The sequence below is a fragment of the Gouania willdenowi genome, chromosome 6, assembly GCF_900634775.1.
Source record: "Gouania willdenowi chromosome 6, fGouWil2.1, whole genome shotgun sequence".
NCBI classification, from domain to species: domain Eukaryota; kingdom Metazoa; phylum Chordata; class Actinopteri; order Blenniiformes; family Gobiesocidae; genus Gouania; species Gouania willdenowi.
In genome coordinates, this window is record NC_041049.1 from 55,317,874 (window position 1) to 55,337,413 (window position 19,540).

Here is a 19,540-nt window from a genome sequence, read left to right on the forward strand (position 1 = left end):
AAATTTGTTCCAATACCAAAAAATATAACCAGGCAAATTCTGATTCTGATTTATCTTTCAAAATATTAGCCAATTCTATCATTGTTTATGGGGTCCACCAAGCCAGTGAAAATTAAAAAAAATAATAAATAACAGAAAATATGCATTATTTTGTTGTTTTTCTGAAGAACAAAAGAAAACAGAAAATACAAATGACTAGATCGTCAATTCATCATGCTAATTGTGTAAATGTGTAAATAGTGCCTTATTAAGCTTCATTATCAAAAGCAAAAAAATCACCCAAATGCCATATTAAACGTAAGAATCGCTCATAATGAGGCATAAGTAAACATTTCAACCTTGATGTAGTCCCCCTAAATAGAAATTGATTTACCAGATATGTTGCAAGGCTTCCTATTTTAGTCATTGGAATTAGACTAGGGACAAATTGATTTTAAAACAATGTTGGGTTGATGCACACTAATGGACGTTTTCCTGTCTCACTCTTTAGGTATCTGATGTTTGAAATGTACAGTTGAAATGTGTGTTTTTGTTCGTTTCTGACCTGCTGAAATGAGTCCTCAAACAGCGTCTGTCTGGAAACAGAGATCTTCACATGGCTAGGCAACGCATTGGACTGCACAAATTGGACATAAAAAAAAAAATACAAACTTAGATTTTGAAAAGATATTAAACACCAAACAACAAAAAGCAAACTAACAATTCTTAAATCACCATAGTCAGTGTTTGTAGCCGGAAGCTAATGAGGTAATACCGGTGGTTTTTATTAAAAATGAATATTTAACATGCAACCTTAGCTTGACGTGCGTATGTGTTCAGTTTTTAGCAGATGATGAGCTTACTCTGTTTATTCTCTATATACTCACATGGCACAAGAAACGAAACTGGTGGTATTTCCACCTGAAGCTGCGGTCGTAGGCGCCCGGTGAGCCGCCCTGCCGGGACCTGGGAACACAGGAAGAGATACTCACACTGTGACGTTTTATAATTATCACTATCAACGCATCAGCAAGATGCTGAATTCCGAGACAGAGCAATAAGACAAGTGTTAAAGTAACATCCAGAGCTGAGAGTCGCACACTCCAATAACAAAAGCATGTATGCGCTCAAAGGGGTTAACACAGATAACCACAGACAGACACAAAATAAGAAACAGATGCAAATGCAGACAAAAGCAAAAACATCTATGGACTCATAAGAGACACTAAAGCAGGGCTCACTGAGGTTCATCCTTCTTCTTACCACAATAAACGAAGTGAGATGTAAGACTTTAAAGTTGATCGTGCACAAACGTACGTGCACTCACAAAGCTGTAAACGGAACCACTGGATGTTAAATTATGTGCCAAAGTAGGATGGACTTACTCATGTTGAACAGATGATTTTAAGAATAAATAATCATCAAATCAACTTAAACCATGTTTGGAATTTTTCATATTTTTTTTCCTGATTGAGAGTCTGAAGAAATTCTTGCTTCTTACTGAGATTTGATTCAAGTGACAATGTCAATTGACAAAAGAAATTCAACCCAGTAAAGATTTGATAAATATGCAGCAAAGATTCAGAGTGATAACTAAATAAAGACAAATGAGGCCATTGATGGTTAAGGAATAAAGGCCACACAACACCAAACACAATACCCTGTAGATTTAGCACACAAGCGGTCATTGGGTTTCAGTAGCAACCTAATGACTAGTGGTTTATAACGTGCAAATACATAAAAAATATATATTTAAATGCATTTTGTATATACACACAGACAGACATCTAAAGCAGGACACACACAAGCAAGCATGTCAGAGGCGACAAGGACACACAAATAGCAGTTCAGTATGCGGCGGATGTGCACATTCCCTCAACGTCTGTGGTGAGAGTTGAGGTGACTTCCAGGAAAAGAAAAACATCCACAGGCTGACGAGAGAGAGAGAGAGCAACAGGAACATGCTGATGCCAAGTACAAGCCCAAGACAAATTAAAAGCTGATTCAGTCTGACTCAGAGAAAAAGGTTCAGAAATGAGATGAAAAGCACTAACATATCATCTGTACAATAATAAAGTGTTTTGTGTTTAGGTCTGATCAAAGTGATATAGTTTTATACAGCATCTCTTTGGACGTCATACACTTTACAAACATATGGCTGTTAAAATAAGCAATACACTGATTATTAAATTTAATATTTATAATGAATACTGAATTAATGTCACTCCCAGTGAAGGGAATTATTTTAAATGAAACTTTTTTGTTAGCTGTAGTTAAAGTTAAATCTGCACATGTGACCCCAACCCCAAAGAACTGCTCCTGCCCCTTTCTTCTCCTCCTAAACATAAAGGCAAAAACCATCATGATAACCACACAAGAGCATCTTTCCCAGCCTAAAATTTATCCATGAATACATTAGTTTAAAATAATAATAATAATAATAATAATAAAAACTCTCCCAAAATGGAATGTAATCGTAACAATTTTCAGAAGACTATTTCCTGCTTTGCAGTTATCTAAAGTTATGTAATGGATAAATGAAATGATGGAAATGAAAAATCAACAGTGGGGCACATCTTATTGCCAGTGTTTCTTTTTGAAACTGTGAAATTGCAACAATAGTTTTATTATTTTATTTTTAACTTAAAAAAAGAGCAATGTTAAAGTTCAGCTGTCAGAGCAAAATCACTAAATTTACCTCCAAAAATGATCAAATTTGAATTAAAAATTAATTATTTTGCACAGCTTTGTGAAATCCTCGTAGCGAGCAGGTCATTGTGGGGGGAATGAGGGCTGAGAGAATATTTACCCTGACTCAAACCCGGGTCTGGGGTCTTTAAAGGTGGTGGTGCGCGAGTTGTGGTCCACAAAATATCGGACTCCCTCGGCGGTGTACTTCATCTCCCAGCCCGGGGGCAGGGGGTGCTCCTTGATCATCCTGTAACAGGGGAGAGGGGCAGTGAGCACGGTCCGGGCCTCCTGGCATTGCTCCTCTCGCAGGGATGAAACTATATCATAAGCCCCCCAAAATCCTGTAAAGCTGATGGCCACAGCCCTACAACTACTCTTGACGGTACAAGAATACAGACAATAAGCCCCCCCCAAAAAAATAAAATAAAAACAAAAATAAAAAATAGCTCCCCTGATGTTTTGATACCTTAAAATAAGATGTGCAAACCAAGCATGGTAAACTACCACAAAAACTCAGATGTTTGTCCTAAAACCTTACAGTATATGTGGATTTATCCACACCAACTATATTGAACTTGGTGACTATAAAAGGAGTAAGACTTTATTGACAGTAAAGTCAAAGTTGGGGTTGGTGTGATGGCAAAAACTTTAATGGCAAAAGAATAGAGAGCAATGACAAAAAAAAAAGGTCAAATAAAATTTGAACTTGCTTTAAGTCTTTTTCGTCATATATAAGGTTCCCCTAGTGGAAAATGTGGCTACTGCATGAGATTACATATAAATCTGATGGCCAATTTGACATCTCAGCCATGTCCTGCATTGTGGGATTGGGTCAAAGGTCACTGTAACCAAAATGTGTGCCTGGTAATTGGCAGAAACGAGAGAAATACAAACTTTCTCCGATTTTAAGCACTTTTAAGTGCAGCAATAAAATTTTCCATCACACAGAGTCTTTCCCTGAATCTGCTCCCCCCGATCCTGTCTGCCTGCTAACACACAATTATACATTCATTTACCATTTTCTGCCACCAGTATCTGGTCTTTTGGTGGTGAACGTATGCAGCTCACAATACAGCTCTTGCAGGCTTGTATGTTGCATTTCCACTGTTTCCATTTGACGAGTGCATAAGTACTGTTTGAGTGGTCCTTAATGACGCAATGTGGGAGGGCATACTGACTAAAGAAGCTTTAAATACAAAATACAACTTTCACAGTTCACTAACCACAACAGATGTAATTACGGCGCAGAGAGATAAGTTTGGTTACTGTGACCTTTGATGCCAAATTCTCACACGCGTGTAGTTAAAATTCCAATCGGTCTATTCTGCAATGGTTTGACTAAGGGCAACAAATCGATAATAGATTAAAGCAGAACTAAGTAACTTGCGGTTAGCGCTCCCCCTAAAGGTCCCTTTTGGTTATGTAACTGTCGTAAACACTCAGCACCCCCCAGCCGCCTGCCCCACCCCAAAGCTACATGCGCACCTTTGCTCTCCCGAGACGATAGCAACTGATCACTGAAAAATCCTAATACAACAGTGACACTAATGGTGCTTTCACACATATAGTCCCATGTGAACAGAAAAACAAGTAAAATAAATGATCGATGTGGGAGTAATACGGAAGGGTGTGTGGAAATGTGTGTGATGGGTTTGTTTGTGTGCTGACAAAGCGGCTCTAAAAATGGATGGATGGATATGTGTGTGTGCTGCCTGATAGAGCGCTGGGTTATGAGTGTGTGTTCCGGTTGCCGCGACGACAGTGTGTTTGTATTGGGCTGCCGTAAAGCAGTACGTCTTGCCACCGGGTTGGAGGCAGGAAAGATGCAAGTGCTGTTTTCTGGCCAGAGACAGCAGGGGGGGGTGAAAGACCCCCCAATCACCCCATAAACACTTGTATTACCCTCACAGGGACTATGAGAAGGATTTATTAAGGTGAAAAAATTACCTGTTCCTATTGATTTCAGGCTGTTGAATCAATGCTTTAGGTGCTTATGTGTCCTTAAAATCCCAAGAAGTTTTTCAAGTGGATGACTGAAATGACTCATAGCTAAGTCACTCCAATGTTTTCTAGAAATTAGGTAAAACTATCATCATTAATAACTAGTAACTATTGTGGTGTTTCATAAATTGAATGGCTTGTATCTTACACGTTGTAAACATAATGAAGATGCATCACTCAACTTTCAAATGAAACACTGTCCTCCAGCAAACACCTAAAGCAGGATACGGGCTAACAAGCAGCCAAACATGCACACAAACCCCACAGATGCAATCAACACCAATATTAACGCTGATTTATCGGTTCGTCTTATTAAGCTCACCCTTGGGTCCGAGGATCGTCCCATTGTGTTGTTCTTGTGTTGTGGTTAACAAAGTACACTCTGCCATTGTCCTGTCGCTTCTCTGTGGGGAAAGACCACGAACGTTAGCTTTATAATAAACGGAAGGAGGAAACAAACAAGTTCATCAGCCCAGAGAACGTAGAGAAGAACAAGATGAGGGATTCAGACTGTTGAAGAAAGAAGTTCTCACCACTCAGAGAAAGCCAGCAGGTCTGTGTGGTATTTCACTGTGGGTTAATGGACCACACTGTGCATGTGTGTGTGTGTGTGGTGTGTGTGTGTGTGTGTGTGCGCAATTTGGGTTGTGGTTTGAACAAAATAATCACACCATGGCATCATTTTAAAAGAGGAAGAAAAAAAAACACGATACAAGAAGTTCATTTTTTGTGTGCCAGCTTTTTTTTTTTTTTTTTTTTTTAAAAAAAGGGAGCTCACTTTTTCTTGTACCAACTGGAAAGAAAACCTGACACATTTCCCTTCATTAAAAGTAGGTTTGGGTTCTCAGAGCTGCCTGTGTTTTCATATTTCACATTCAGTAGGACCACAAACACTAATCCCGTTGGGAGTCTCCAGACTGCCAACAGAGAGCTGTAGTATTTAGGCATGTGTTTTTGTTCAGATGTAGGCAAACAGCAGATTCAAACCTGCAACCCCCAAGTCCCCCTCTTTAACCATTATGTCACCTCTGCCCACTTTAGAAGATATACATTTATTGTGGCCTTGATTTCAGGGTTGTTTTTTTTTCTTTTCGAGCTTGTATCAGTTGTTCTGATTCAAGATTATTGTTAGCATTTTGTTTTTAATCTAATCCAGTTTAATTTTATCAAGTAAACACTCGACCATCCATTCTGCTCACAAAGTATTAATTTTCTTCTAAAGGTAATAGCATTTATTCATCTTCTGTTGGGCTGCTCTCTGACATGAATAATAACATCTCATACTTTGCGGATTGTGAATTCGAGCTGGGCCTAGTCTAGCCTTGTGGGGCTTGAATGTTCTCCCTTGGCTCGGGTGAGTTTGATCTGGCCTTCTCCAACAGTCCAAGGATAAGGACAGGAAAAGCAGGCATGGAATGTAATTATGCAGTGATTTTTGTTGAAATAAAAACCTTTTTAAAAAGTGACTTTTACTTCAAATGTTACTAAATGATGATAAAAAGAAAACCTAAACAGAAAATAGTTATCTTATTTTTGTTAAATTGATCAGGTTATGTGCACATGCATGTGTGTGTGTGTGTATGTGCGTGTGTGGTGCCCAATAATGTTTACGAGTTGTGTGTGTGAGGGTCTCGGGAGAGTGTGTCCGCAGCTACAACCTCCTCCTCTCGTCTCCCTGACATCTTTTTCTCATTAACAGCAGCGTGCCGAGGGCCCAGAAACAGTAGTGCTCACATTGCAACCACTTAGTAACTCACTCCACCCCCTAACTTCACTGTCCCGTCCTAAACCTCCTCTTTCTTTCACTCATCACTTTCTTCCCCATCTTTTAAGAGAACAGAGTTCAACTAGTTTCGTCTCTAAGAACCGCAACATGTTGAAATCTCATCTTGGGGAGAAGTAAAGTGTATTTAAATGTTTTTATTCTTGGCTAAAATCTTGGCTTTGCAATGAAAGTCAGAAAACATTGGCTTTTTCTATGAATTAATATGTGGGATGCAAATCTTTCAGAAGGGATCCAGTTACATTACTCATGCTAGATGATGAAGAGCCACCATCGGGGGAGCAGGCGGCCTATGTAATTTGGGGTTTTTGAGATGAAAGGCAAAGATATAAGAGGAGAAAACCAAAAGATAGAATGAAAGACGAAGTAAAATGTGGGACAAAATCTGGATCTATCAACTAAAAACAGATAGGTAAGACAAAATATGTAGCAAGCTTCTAGTAATTTACAAAACAATTATATCGGCTAAAACTTATGAAGAGTTGCTTTGAAGTTGAAGTTAAAGTTCCCATTCTGTTTCCCAGTTGTTGATTAAAATATTAAGTTGATCTGTGAAGCTAAAATTGTATTTTGATTAGAGTTTAATGAGCTGTAAACGCAACAAAGATGAAAGGAACACATTAAGTAAGTTGAATCCAGCTCAAAGATGTAAAGATTATCTCTAAATTAATTATTAATCAAAGCAAAAGTCTGTAAAACTAACAATTAACAAATAAATATTAGTCATAAAAAAACAGGCTTTTGGCCTCCTATCGCCAATTCTGAGATTTTTCCTAAACAGGTTTACAGACTATGAAAAAGACATTTTTGTGTGTGTTTAATAAATAGTTTTATAAATCTACAATATATAATTCAATCATTCATAAATAGATCCAAAGTGGAGTATAAACCTGAGATTTAGGTTGGCTCTTATTTAGCTTCATGTTGAGCTGATAATAATTTAAAAAAAAGTACCTACTAAAAAACTTCCGGAAATAATTTAGGGTCTCCTATTCTTATGGCCACATGAGCTGGACCCCCCAGAGTACATCTGTGTAACATCAGTGGATACACTTACCCCATCCAGGAGGCAGCGGGCCAAGAGGGTCATTTTCCACCGGAGCACCGGATGACTGAGGGGAAGACAACACAGAGAATAAATCAGGTTAGTAACTTTCTCCATTTCTGTCCGTAGGTTTTGAAGCTCTTCACTCGATCTTAATGTGAGAATCACAGCAGCTGCGCAAGGATACGTAGAAAAAAATAAATTAAAAAATGATTAATAAAAGTGACAAAAACCCTATAGTCTGGAGGAGAAAGTTTTGACAGCAACGTACTGAGGATGGTACCTGAAAGTGCTTGACAAGCTGGTAAGGGTTGAAGGGTTAAATGTGAAGGTCAGATCTGGCTCTTTGCCGCTGCAGCAGCGAGACGCAAATGAAAGAGCTCCCCGGCCGGCTGCTCGTATGCCCTCCAAAGCCTGCACGCTCGGTAGGAGGATAAAACAACAACGCTGTTCCAATGAGCTCACTTAGCTGGATGCAAGCTCCGCCTCCCGCCACTCAGTTTCCCGCTCACCTCCTCTAACACATGCCACCCCCTCCCTCCTTTCTCTGTTCTAACGCTGCTGTGAAACCAGACAGGGAAGTGCGATGTCTGAGCGAACTAAGGGAACATTCATGCTTGTTCAAGAGCGGGCACTTTCCTCCTCAGCCTCCTCACCCTCCGCCTCCACTGCTCCACCCACCCCCGCCTCCTCACCCACCCCAGGCTGTCTGACAAAAGGCACCTTTATTCACCCTGGGCCTGGAAACCACTGTGGGGTTTACTCAGCCTGCACACATATATACACACACACACAGGGAAAGATCCAAATAGAGAGCATGTGTGTGTGGAAAGTTTGTCCGCGGCAAACACTCACTAACACTGTGAGCGCGATGCTGTGTGGAAAAACACACACACACAAATATATTAGTTTAAATGGAAAAGTGGCTGAAAAGATGCTTGTTAGAAATTAGTTTATTTTTTCCCCTCCCAGAGTTGTTCACCAATCAGGCTGATTTCAGCAGCTGGGATAAATCATCTTAAAAAGTGATGATTTCACTCATTCTCTGCCTCTCCCAATGGAAAGGTACATAATATACTGCTTTCCCATTTACCTCTGAGGTGTCTTGGAAAGAGCCATCATTGCACCGTTTTCTCTGTATGCACAATGGCTGGTGATTGGTCTGTGGTTATTTCCTTTTCATATTTCAGTGCAAAAACAAACAGATCAACCAACATTATCTCCTCTTCATTAAAATTGTGTTGTTTCTGCCTAATAAACAACAAACAGCTACTGTATGAGCTGCTGCCTATATTGACCAAGACACACCTGTAAAAGAGATGATTATTTCCAATAGGTTCTCCTGGTAAAATAAAGGTTATAAACATATTAATAATAATAACAAAAATACACAGGAACAGCATGAACTTCAACAGTTTGAGCTACGGCCGCAAATCTGTTAAATCAGACCACATGGACCAGCCTTTGCTCTCCACATGCATCACTGAGCCATGACCATGCATCCGGTTCATAGCTTCTGCTACTTTGGACCACTTGTAATGGATGCTGACCACAACAATTAACTCCCCCCAATGAAAGGTGAAAGTTTAGAGGTCATTTAAAGTCATTAAAACTGCTTCAAAGTCCTTATATTTCCACTATTTTTCTGCTTAAAATTACCATCCCACATACAGGCATAGTTGTATGTGGATACGTCATCATATCAGTAGTTATAATGCTTTGCTTGGATGATGTAGAATTAGGATGTGATAGATTGTTATTGATTTATACGCTGTGCTAAAAAAAAAAAGTGCACAACTTTACACTCAACTGCAATTTGAAGACATTGGTTATATTTTCTAAGGCTTAAATTTGCAATTAACTGCAAGAGGTTCTGCAAAACAATTAAAAAAAAAGCATTGCCTCACAGCTGTGTGAATGTAAATCTTTAAGAGGGTTTATTTAGCTTTTCTAAATACAACCAAAAATGAGTGGCAAATGGCTTAAATTTTAATCCTGAATAATTAGATTTGAGTGTAACAGCAGCAGATGTGGAGGGCTTTAAATGTGTGTGTTGTTGGGTTTAGTGTACCACTACAATAAGGTCTCATCTGATAAAATAACAGGGTGAAATTACACTAAACATCAAAATCGAGTGTCCAACAAATGTGATCCAACTGGGTTTTTAGTTCTCTTTAGCCTGCATCATACATTCAATCATCCACCTCCAACATCTGCATCTACATATAAAACATAGAAATTAAGTAAACATAAATAATAAGTCAACTGGACCTTGTGTGGGTCAACGTGATGACACATTCTTTTACACAAAGACAGCACAAACAATAACACTCTTTTCAGTCCCTTTAATGCTGTTAAACTACAAAGAGAGCCAGAATGCCACCAAACAGAAAACTGTTGGGACTGGCCTGATGCTCAGTTTGCACCTTACTGCCACATTTTTTTCCCCTTCACCAAATTTCAGCTTCATCCTTAAATCCAGGCTGATGAAAGCAATTTCTGTCTTCTCTTCATAAACTAGTGCAAGAAGAAAGTTGAGCGTCTGTTACACGAGCATGAACCTCCGTGTCATGCAATTTTAACATCTCACATATTACCACCCTACTGTAATAACATATTTTTTAAAAACTGTTTTAAATGAATGTGATGGGATTTTCTGTAGCACAAGAATCCTCGTAACAGCTTTCTTAAATGCAAATGAAAAATGACAAAAGTTTGGGCTTTGACATGCAAAGACTCACTTTACACACACAAAGCTATGCTTTTTTATTTCACTCAATATGTAAAACTTTGCAGCTGTTTTTCACATTTATTAATTTATTAGCTTATTGAGGTCTTTGTTTGTAGTTCTGTATATAAAAACATAGGAGTTTTGAGTATTTTGTGGTCATTCAGATTCCCTAAAGCAGTGGTTCTCAAACTGGGGAGCCGTAGTTTAGGGGTCCGTGAAATTCAATGTTCAGATAATAGATCATTCCTTTGGCATTTAGGGGTACAGATGGCAGTAAATTGAATTAAATTGACGTGAGGATTATGAGGCGGTCCTTGAATAATTTTCTCCACTGAAAGGAGTCCGTGGATCCACAAAATTTGAGAACTCCTGTCTTAAAGGATCATATGGTGTAATTTTCAAAAACAATTGACTAATCCAGGAATCTGCTACCACTACTCTCAAAGGAACCATTTTGCTTAATCTCACTGGGATTAAAGTCTTTTCGGAGCGGAAAAACTACCTTCTCAATGAAGACAATACAGTGCATAAAATTATATGAAGGTAAAATAATATCAAATAATTTTATGAGTTCATAGATTTGATGGGCAGCAAAAAATAACTTGAATTTGATAACATGATCATGTTGGTCAACATATGCTAATTCCAATGCAACATATCAAGCATGCATATCAAGACTGCATGTTGGCAGTAAAATAAATCTTTCCCCACAAAAATTAAATCTCCATTTTCTTCCAGAATAGTCTTTTTGTTAGTTTAGTTATCTTACCAGGGATTTAAAGCCACAGGTACAAGGAAATTTGATGGTCTGTAGAGGTTGCAGGAGGTAAAGTAGGAAGGTGGCAGTTATTGCACAATGTGATTTATTTTTAGGTAACAAATTGTTTGATCATAATTTTATTTGAAGTTAAAGTCACTAATCATCAATACCCTCTGTAAGAAATAATTCATTATTTTAATATTTTTTTAAAGCTATAGGGAGCCATTGCAAAAGAGTCAAATAGCCACATGAGGCTCCAGAGCCGCAGGTTGCAGACCCTAAATTATGCATTCAGAAAGACCTTTAACGATCATCTGTTCAGTTCCATTAATGAGAACTTTCAGTTAATTCCTTGCTGATTTTGATTAAAACAATGTTTTTTGGGAGAAAACACACTGAATCATTTTAGAGTAGCAGTATTTTTTTAGGCTGCTTTCACACCAGAATAGTGACGGACTATAGAATAGCTGATCATTTTATAATCTTGACTCAGCTGGTTTGCATTGAAACAAAGTGGTCAGTTCCAGAGCTGCTTGTTTTAGATGCACTATAACTCAAAGCGTACAATGTATATACGATATTCAGAAGCAAAAAAGCAGTATGATAAATGAAGCTGAAGCGTGTCTGTGACTCCTGTGACTCGCTTCTCCTCCACGAGTCACAGAACCTTATGTACATTTGTGTGTTCCCAGAGCCACTAAAGCCATAGGCCGTCTTCCACCTACTAATTATTATTCCTTCGAGTTTCTAGAAACATTCATGCATGCTTGCCTCTGCTCAATGCTTCAGGTCTACATATAAGCACTAATGGCACTGTAGTCTTGCAGTCTGTCGGTCAACTCTACGTCAGTCGTGTGACACGAGCAGAGTTCGCATCCAACAGCTTTGTTATCTTTTATGTTGTCCTGACAATTTTAGGATCGTTATCTTTTACGTTGTTCTAATAGTTTTAAGATTGTTATCTTTTATGTTGTTTTTATAGTTTTAGGTTTATCTTTTAGGATTACTATCCCAGTGTTTCCTCGGAGGGAGCCCTCGGCACTAGGGGCTGCGATGGGCCGTGGCTGCAGTGGTGCCGTATCATGGCCCTCAGTGTTGGTGAATTTTGCTGGACTGGGGGCTCTGTGTACTGTTCCTAGTGCAGACGGCACGTGTGATGTCTCCTTACCTAGATCCTCTGTACCCAGCCATGTGCCACTGTCCTTATTTTAACTTGTGTGTCCGTGTGTGGTGGATGTGGGTTTGTGCGGGGTGGGAGTATTTTTAACCATGTAAAAGCACTTTGAGCTACATTTGTTTGTATGAAAAACGCTTTTTACAAATAAAGATTGATTGATTGAGATTAATTGAGGCCTTTGTTTTCATCTGGAGTAGAGCCCATTTTTATAATCCGCTGAAGAGTCCGGCTGCGTGATCAAACAAGGCCAAGCACAAGCAGACTTTCCTGGGAAACTAATACTAGAGCGGTTAAACAGAGTCAGGATTCGCTGGCCTGTGTGGTTCTGCATTACGCTCCAGCACACCTCCGTCAAAAGCTGAGTTTTGGCAGCACAGGCAGTGAAAAACTAAAGCAGAAGATTCCCAAATAAGATTTTGTTCGACCTTTCAAGAAGAGTTATTCTTTCTTTCTATACTAAAAACGACAATTATTTCCTGGGAGGAATGAAGAGAAGCATTATTCACTAAATGTCGTGTCACTTTTAACTTAAGCAAAAAGAAAAGTGACAGTGCCCATTAGAAGGAGCTCAGTCATGGAAAATTTGAGGGAGTCAGAATGGAAAAGACTCAATAGTGGGCACATGCAACAGGGTTTAAGAGTGGGGGTGGGAGGGCGTGTGTGTGTGTGCATGCTGATTACATCGACAGTCAATCTATGTCCCAGTGCCCCACCCTTATGGGTTTTCTGTGACTAAAAAAGGTAAAGGGAGAGTATAATGATATAAAGACATGATGACTTCATCCTGGTTCTCTGTGTTTGGCTCCTCGGCGGCTTTCAGGCGGAGCGAGGAAACGGGGAGGAAAAGAAAGGGGAGGCTGAGAAAATAAGGGAGGAGGAGGAGGCACAGAGGAAGCGAGGGAGGGAAAATAAAGTGTTGGCACCAGTGCGTGAAATAATGGTTTGGTGTTATGCATCTGTAGAAAACATGCTGTAAAAAGGCCAGGTTTTCCAGGTGAATATGGCAGCCAATCAGGTGATGAATGTGTTTGAGAGTCACATACAAAACAACAACAAAACCCCACCTAGAGCAGTCTTTTTTTCTTCATTTTTAAAGGTCATGCATTTGAGTGAAATCCAAAAATATTGAATAGTTGTACCTTAAATGCACCTCTCACTGTTAGCAATGCTCAAGCAATAACTGAATTTACGTGAGTGCAAAGCCAAAAATACAGACTAAGATCAAGTCTCAAACATTCAATTTACTAAAAAATGCTACAAGAGCAATACATACCAGTTAAAAAGTCAATTAATAATTAAAAAAAAAGCTAAAATATTTAAGTTTTTTAAACTCTAAACATAGTAAAACATACTAACAAACCCCGTATTACGTCATGCATCTAGAATGAGAAGATTCACATTCAGAAGCTTTATTGTCATTGTACAACATGTACAACAAAATTATGATGTCCTAATTTCAGTTTAGAATGAGCTTTTTCATGTTAGTCAAGTAAAATCATCATCACTCTTAACAACTGGCCTCTTGACCCTCCCATGTTGTCATGTGACTCAGAGAAAAAAATGTAACACTGCACTGCAAAATTTCATTGCTGTGAACATATTTGGTCAGACACGCAACTACAAACAATCATAACAAAATCCCTGCCCACACGCACGTGCACGCGCACACACGCACGCACACATGACTCAAAAGTAAGATAGTACACAGATGACAGCTTCCACAAAGCCACTTGCAGAGTCATCATGCTTACTGCTTACTACTGTATTAAGGGACCAGTCAGATCTGTATACTATACGTAATTTAAACAGCTCTGTATAAAAAACCCCACAAAGGTGCAAAACAAAAAACATTGTCCATACACCTGCTATAAACCAATCCTTTAAAATCCCTGGACCGGTAAAAACTTTAAGTACATTGTTGCTGTGACAGTCAGGAAGTAGAGCATGTGGGTCTACTATGAAGCCTTTGTAAGTGCTTCCCAGCTCACTCACTGTGGGGCCATAAATAGTCACTGCTATCAGGAGAATGGCCATTCCAAGGCAAAGCCGGACACTATCAACAACATGGAGTTACGAGCTGTCTTTAGGCTTTGCTCAAACTCTAATGGACAGAAAAAAACAGAGATTTAAGAATGAAACAATGGGTAGAAGAAGGTTTTCAACTATTAGATGTGTGTACGAAAGCATGTTGTGTCAGTCCAGCTCGTGTCCTTTTCATGCAAGTATCACCAATACGGATAAATGTCAGAGGTGGAACGATTTCTCATGAAACTAAAATGTTGTTGGGGTCCGAGTTGCATCACATTGAGGGGGGGCTACTAAAAATAGAACCATGGTAAATAGACTTGATTTATATATCGCTTTATCCCCACTGAAGTGCTTTACACTATCAGCTCACTCACCTATTTTCACTCTCATTCACACACAACAATGGGACAGAACTGCCAAGCAAGGCGCTAGTCGACCACTGGAAGCAACTTAGGGTTCAGTGTCTTGTCCAAGGATACTTTGGAGGGCCACTGTCGTCAACTGACTAAAAACTGTTTTTACCATCTGAGAAATATCTCAAAAGTGAGGCATCTACTGTCCAAACCTGATCTGGAACTGGTCATCCATGCTTTTATTTCGTCCCGCATTGACTACTGTAACTCAGTTTTTATCTGTTTTAATAAGTCGACCCTGTGTAAACTCCAAATGGTTCAAAATGCTGCTGCCAGACTTTTGACCGGTACGTCCAGAACATCACACATTACCCCGATACTTTCCTCCCTGCACTGGCTCCCTGTCAAGTTCCGGATTGAATATAAAATACTGGTTCTAACATTCCGGGCTTTGCATGGCCAGGCTCCTCTATACATTTTAGACATGTTGTGTCCCTACACTTCAGGACGCAGCCTTCGATCCTCAGGTCAGGGTCTACTAAGGTTCCCAAAAACCAAATTTAAAACCAGAGGAGACCTGGCGTTCCAGGCTGCAGCCCCCAGACTCTGGAATGGTCTGCCCCAGTCTCTCCGGGAGATGAACTGCGTGGACACTTTTAAAAAACATTTGAAGACTTCGCTTTTCAAAAATGCTTTTAGTTAACAAGATTTTATTTTTAACTTTTACTGCCCTTTTATGATGTTACACATGTGATGTAAATGTATGTTTATTGTTTCTGTGTACAGCACTTTGTGATTTTATCTGCGAAAAGCGCTTTATAAATAAATACTTACTTACTTACTTCGAAACATAAAATGTATAGCATTGGAATCAAACCCTCAACCTCTCGATCAGAAGACAACTCTTCTATGACGTAAAATGTGACAAAGCAGTGAAATTGACTTTCAGGGCCTCCAGTAGGGCCAATTCTGACTCTACCTCAGTCATAAGGCTCCTTCCTTGGCCTACATCAATTTCATTTTCAGTTGGTTTTTACTATTTCCAAAAAGTGTGTGACTCAGAACACACAAAACAACAACAAAATTACACAGAATTACTCCAAAAACACACAGGACAACAAAAATACACAAAAATTGCAGTATTAGTTAATGTTCAGATTAGTCATTAATCTAAATGCGGACATGAAAGTTGATAACATGGCCCTTGGAATAAAAAACGCCCATTTTTGTGACCCCCACTGTGGTAAAGGTTGCCCACCAAGGATGTAGTGCGAAGACTTAAAAGATGCAAATTTTTTATGGACCACTTAAAGTTATTGCAAGGACAGTGAGTCAATATTATATGTCCACAACTGAAATCAAATATGAGTAAAAGTTCAAAGAATTCAGAGTCATTTTTAAATTTTAATTTAAATGTTTTCAAACATTTTGTGTTTGAGGTTTGTGTGTTATGGATTTTAAAGAGACCTGGGAGGGTGAGCTGTGTTTTCCTGGCTACGTGGGCACACTGGCTGAAAGGCGTCTCAGTTAATACCTTAACACTGGTGTTAGGATCAATGGAGCAATGCAGTTACTGAGCTCTGAGGCATCACCTGCCAGCAACTACTGTAAATGCCAACAGACATTAAATCAGCACAAGTTACCACCTGTTCATGTTTAATGTGAAGTTGTAACAGCAATATTTACAAAGGAGTTGTGTTTCCCTGCCGCCCAAACCGAGTGTTGGACTCCAAACGTTTCAGCCAAGTGTCAAAGTTCACCTCCATGCAGAAATAAAAGGTTTTGTTACACCCATATTTTCAGCAGACACCTATACATGCCAATGATTCAGCCTCTGAAACACATGCTGTTTGGGTGAGAACATGGATTGACATTAAAACAAAGGTAAGAACATGGATCAACAAAAAAACAGGCAGAGGCTTAAAAATTAATGCTTTAATCATTTCACACTAAGAGAAAACTGCCTGAATAAAGCAGACAAAAATGTCATTTGTGATTCTATGTTTCAAATGTTGAATTCTTACAATTTTTGTCTTCAGAATGCTTTGCAGGATTTTATTTTTTATTTTCACTTCTCTTTGGTCACAGATTTTTTTGTGTTAAAATTAAATATTTTTCAGCGATTTTGCTTGAATCAGTTTAAAAAGATGCAAAAATATTGACGTGCAGTGATCAAAACTAATTTTCAAAGTTTGTTTCATTATTATCTATTTTATCTTTAATGTACTCAACTTTAAAGGTGTATTTTTGGCTCAGGTCGGCTTTAAATCAAGTTTTATGAATTGCTAAACATTATTTGTGAAAATAAGGATGTTTTTTTAAGCCATTCATTGCAGGAGTGGAGGCCTTTGGATATTGTTCATTTGTGAAATTGGTCATGATTTGTTGTAAAAACTACGTGCAAAAATACACGAAAAACGAAATGATGGCAAAAACTGACATTTTAGCATAGGTGTAAGAAAACATTTTAGCATATACAGAGCACCATCCAAGACATTTTAGTCAAGGTTTTTCTAGAAAGAACAAACAACAGAGCACACAAACTGTCGGAAGCATATAAAAAAAGAACAACACAAACACAAAAGGGAAGAGGCATAACGAGGCACAGGGTTTCAAAGGCTGAAAGAGAAATGTGCAAATTGCATTGTAGAGAGGTTTAATGGAAGACTATGAAAATTTAGGGCTGGTTTAACTAATGGTGCATTGAAAAAGAGCTGCTGTTGTAGCTTTACTGCCTCACTGCAGTCTGACCTTCAGAGGAGGACAGTCAAACATTACTGCACTACCACAGAAAAACACTAAAATTATGTTTTAAACAAGAACACAGTCATCAACATCCTCCGCCAGATTGGTTGTCATTATAACTCACAACCTTTTCCTAAATGTGCTAAATCTAAGAACTTAGATGTATACATAAGACCATATGACCACATCAGAATATAAAATTACTAACTATCTTAAACGGTTTCTAAGAAAAGCTGTCCCCTTTGAAGATACCTCGAACAGAGTAAAAAAAAATGGCACAAGGGTAATAACTCCAGAAAAAATATCTGCGCACTTCTCATTTTCAAACTCCATCAAGGTATAGATACCCTGAAGCCACACACCAAATTTGGTTATCCTATCTGAAACGGTTTTTGAAAAAAGCTGTCCCATTTGAACAAACCTCAAACAGAGTCCAAAAAACGGAACAAGGGCAATAACTCCGGAAAAAATAATTGCGCGTTTCTCATTTTCAAACTCCACCTGAAGCCAAACACCAAATTTGGTTATCGCATCTTAAACGGTTTCTGAGTAAAGCTGTCCCCTTTAACTTGGACGCACAAATGGACAGACAAATGGAGCTCCAACCTATATCCCCCTTCACACTTTGTGGTGGGGGATAAAAACATCTGCATTTCCCCAACAGCTGCTCATAAACACAAATGGTCTTCAGCCTTGCATCTTGAGCAAAGCAGCGAGATACTCAAAAACAAAGATTGTATCTAAGTGTTTGGCAGTATTTTCACTTAAGCTAACATTGAAAAACAAAAGAAGCAATCTGAATACAGGGTAATTTTTCTTGAAACATTTTATTTACAAATTTTACCTATAATGAGTAATAATTTATTTAGGTGTTCATAAAGGTTAACGGATTTAATTTATTTCCAAGTACCAGTTTTCTACAAGTTTTTAAAAATGTTAAACTCAAAGCTGCACTGGATTTTATTGAGCATTCGCACTTTTGTTTTCTTCACACATTTTATCTATAAACTGTATTTATTACGAGTGATAAATTCTCCAGGTGTTCAAAGGGAACAGATTTTACTTTTTTCCATGTACCAGTATTCTACAAGTTCCTAAAAAATAAAAGACATGGAATTTGCTGGTTTAAAAAACCCTGTCTTATTATTGAGGGGACATTGTTTTACTTTTTTTTACTCAAGTACATTTAGTAGCATGTACTTTTTTACTTTTACTCAGGTAAGGGAGCAACTTCAATATTTTTACCAGAGTAATTTTTATTCAAGTATCTATACTTTTACTTGAGTATTGAAGACTAGTACTTCTGCCACCTCTGGTCAAAGGAAACATTATCCAGGTGAAGAAGGTGCAGTTAAACCTTTGACAACCCAATCCTGCATGATTTCTTTATGAGTCCACCATGTATAAACTGACGCCAGATTTATAACAAAAGGACAAAGCTAGCCCTGGAAATACATGTATATTAATAAATACCTTGTGTAATTTGTAACTTTGCAATATATTTATCCCTGTTGTTCTCACTGTTTACCACGAGAGTTCTCTGTTAATTTTGTTGTACTTTGTGTATAATGACAATAAAAAGCTTTCTATTCTATCTACAGTATGTGTGTATTTGAGTGCTTGGGTCAACCAGTAAAACCATTAAGTACCTGATAGAGGAAGCGCTGGCTGAACTGGTGCATGGCGCCCTGCAGCTGGCTGCGCTGGCTCTGCCATTGTTGATAGTTTCTCACGGATTCGGCCGTGGGCCTTTGCCAGGTAGTGGTTCTGGTGTTGTGGTCCACATAGTAGAAACGACCCCGCTGATCCACTCGCTTCTCCCAGCTGTAGAACACAAGAGAAGCGAGAAGGGCTTTCAACAAAATGTTAACTTTAGAACAAGTGTGGGTGGCTGCATATAAATGCTGATATCAGGAACAGCACTGGTTTTTTAAAAGAAGGAAAAACAAAACAAACCAGAAAAGGAAATAAAAACAGAATCTAGAGACAACTGGTGAGAGCTGAGAGAAGACAGTCCAAACGTGCATTGACCAAAATCATTTCAAGTTTGTTTAATATCTATTAGTAAGTCATATAATTTGGCCTCATGTATTAATTGCTTCATATTTTTGGTAATAAAATCCATATGAGCGACTTTTTAAAAAAAAAGAGATGTAAAAAAAACCCCAAAAAAAACAACTCGCCGATGTTTGAGTGAATGAGCTGAGCTAAAGGACTTAAATGATTAAAAGCTGTTAAAATTAGAAG

At 38.5% G+C, this 19,540-nt stretch overlaps 1 protein-coding gene across 3 annotated transcripts in view; it reads right to left on the minus strand.

The window, feature by feature from the left end:
* wwp2 (WW domain containing E3 ubiquitin protein ligase 2) overlaps positions 1 to 19,540 on the minus strand; it is a 56,694-nt gene that overhangs the window by 9,074 nt on the left and 28,080 nt on the right. The window contains exons 10-15 of one of the 3 annotated variants that reach the window (XM_028448768.1): positions 18,943 to 19,117; positions 7,512 to 7,566; positions 4,994 to 5,075; positions 2,789 to 2,917; positions 867 to 945; positions 545 to 616 (exon numbers count right to left, since the gene is read on the minus strand). In XM_028448768.1, coding sequence (XP_028304569.1) covers positions 545 to 616; positions 867 to 945; positions 2,789 to 2,917; positions 4,994 to 5,075; positions 7,512 to 7,566; positions 18,943 to 19,117 — 592 coding nt within the window. Of the gene's footprint in view, positions 1 to 544; positions 617 to 866; positions 946 to 2,788; positions 2,918 to 4,993; positions 5,076 to 7,511; positions 7,567 to 7,782; positions 7,941 to 18,942; positions 19,118 to 19,540 lie in introns of those variants that run through there. The other 2 variants (XM_028448770.1, XM_028448769.1) reach the window with 2 other exon arrangements.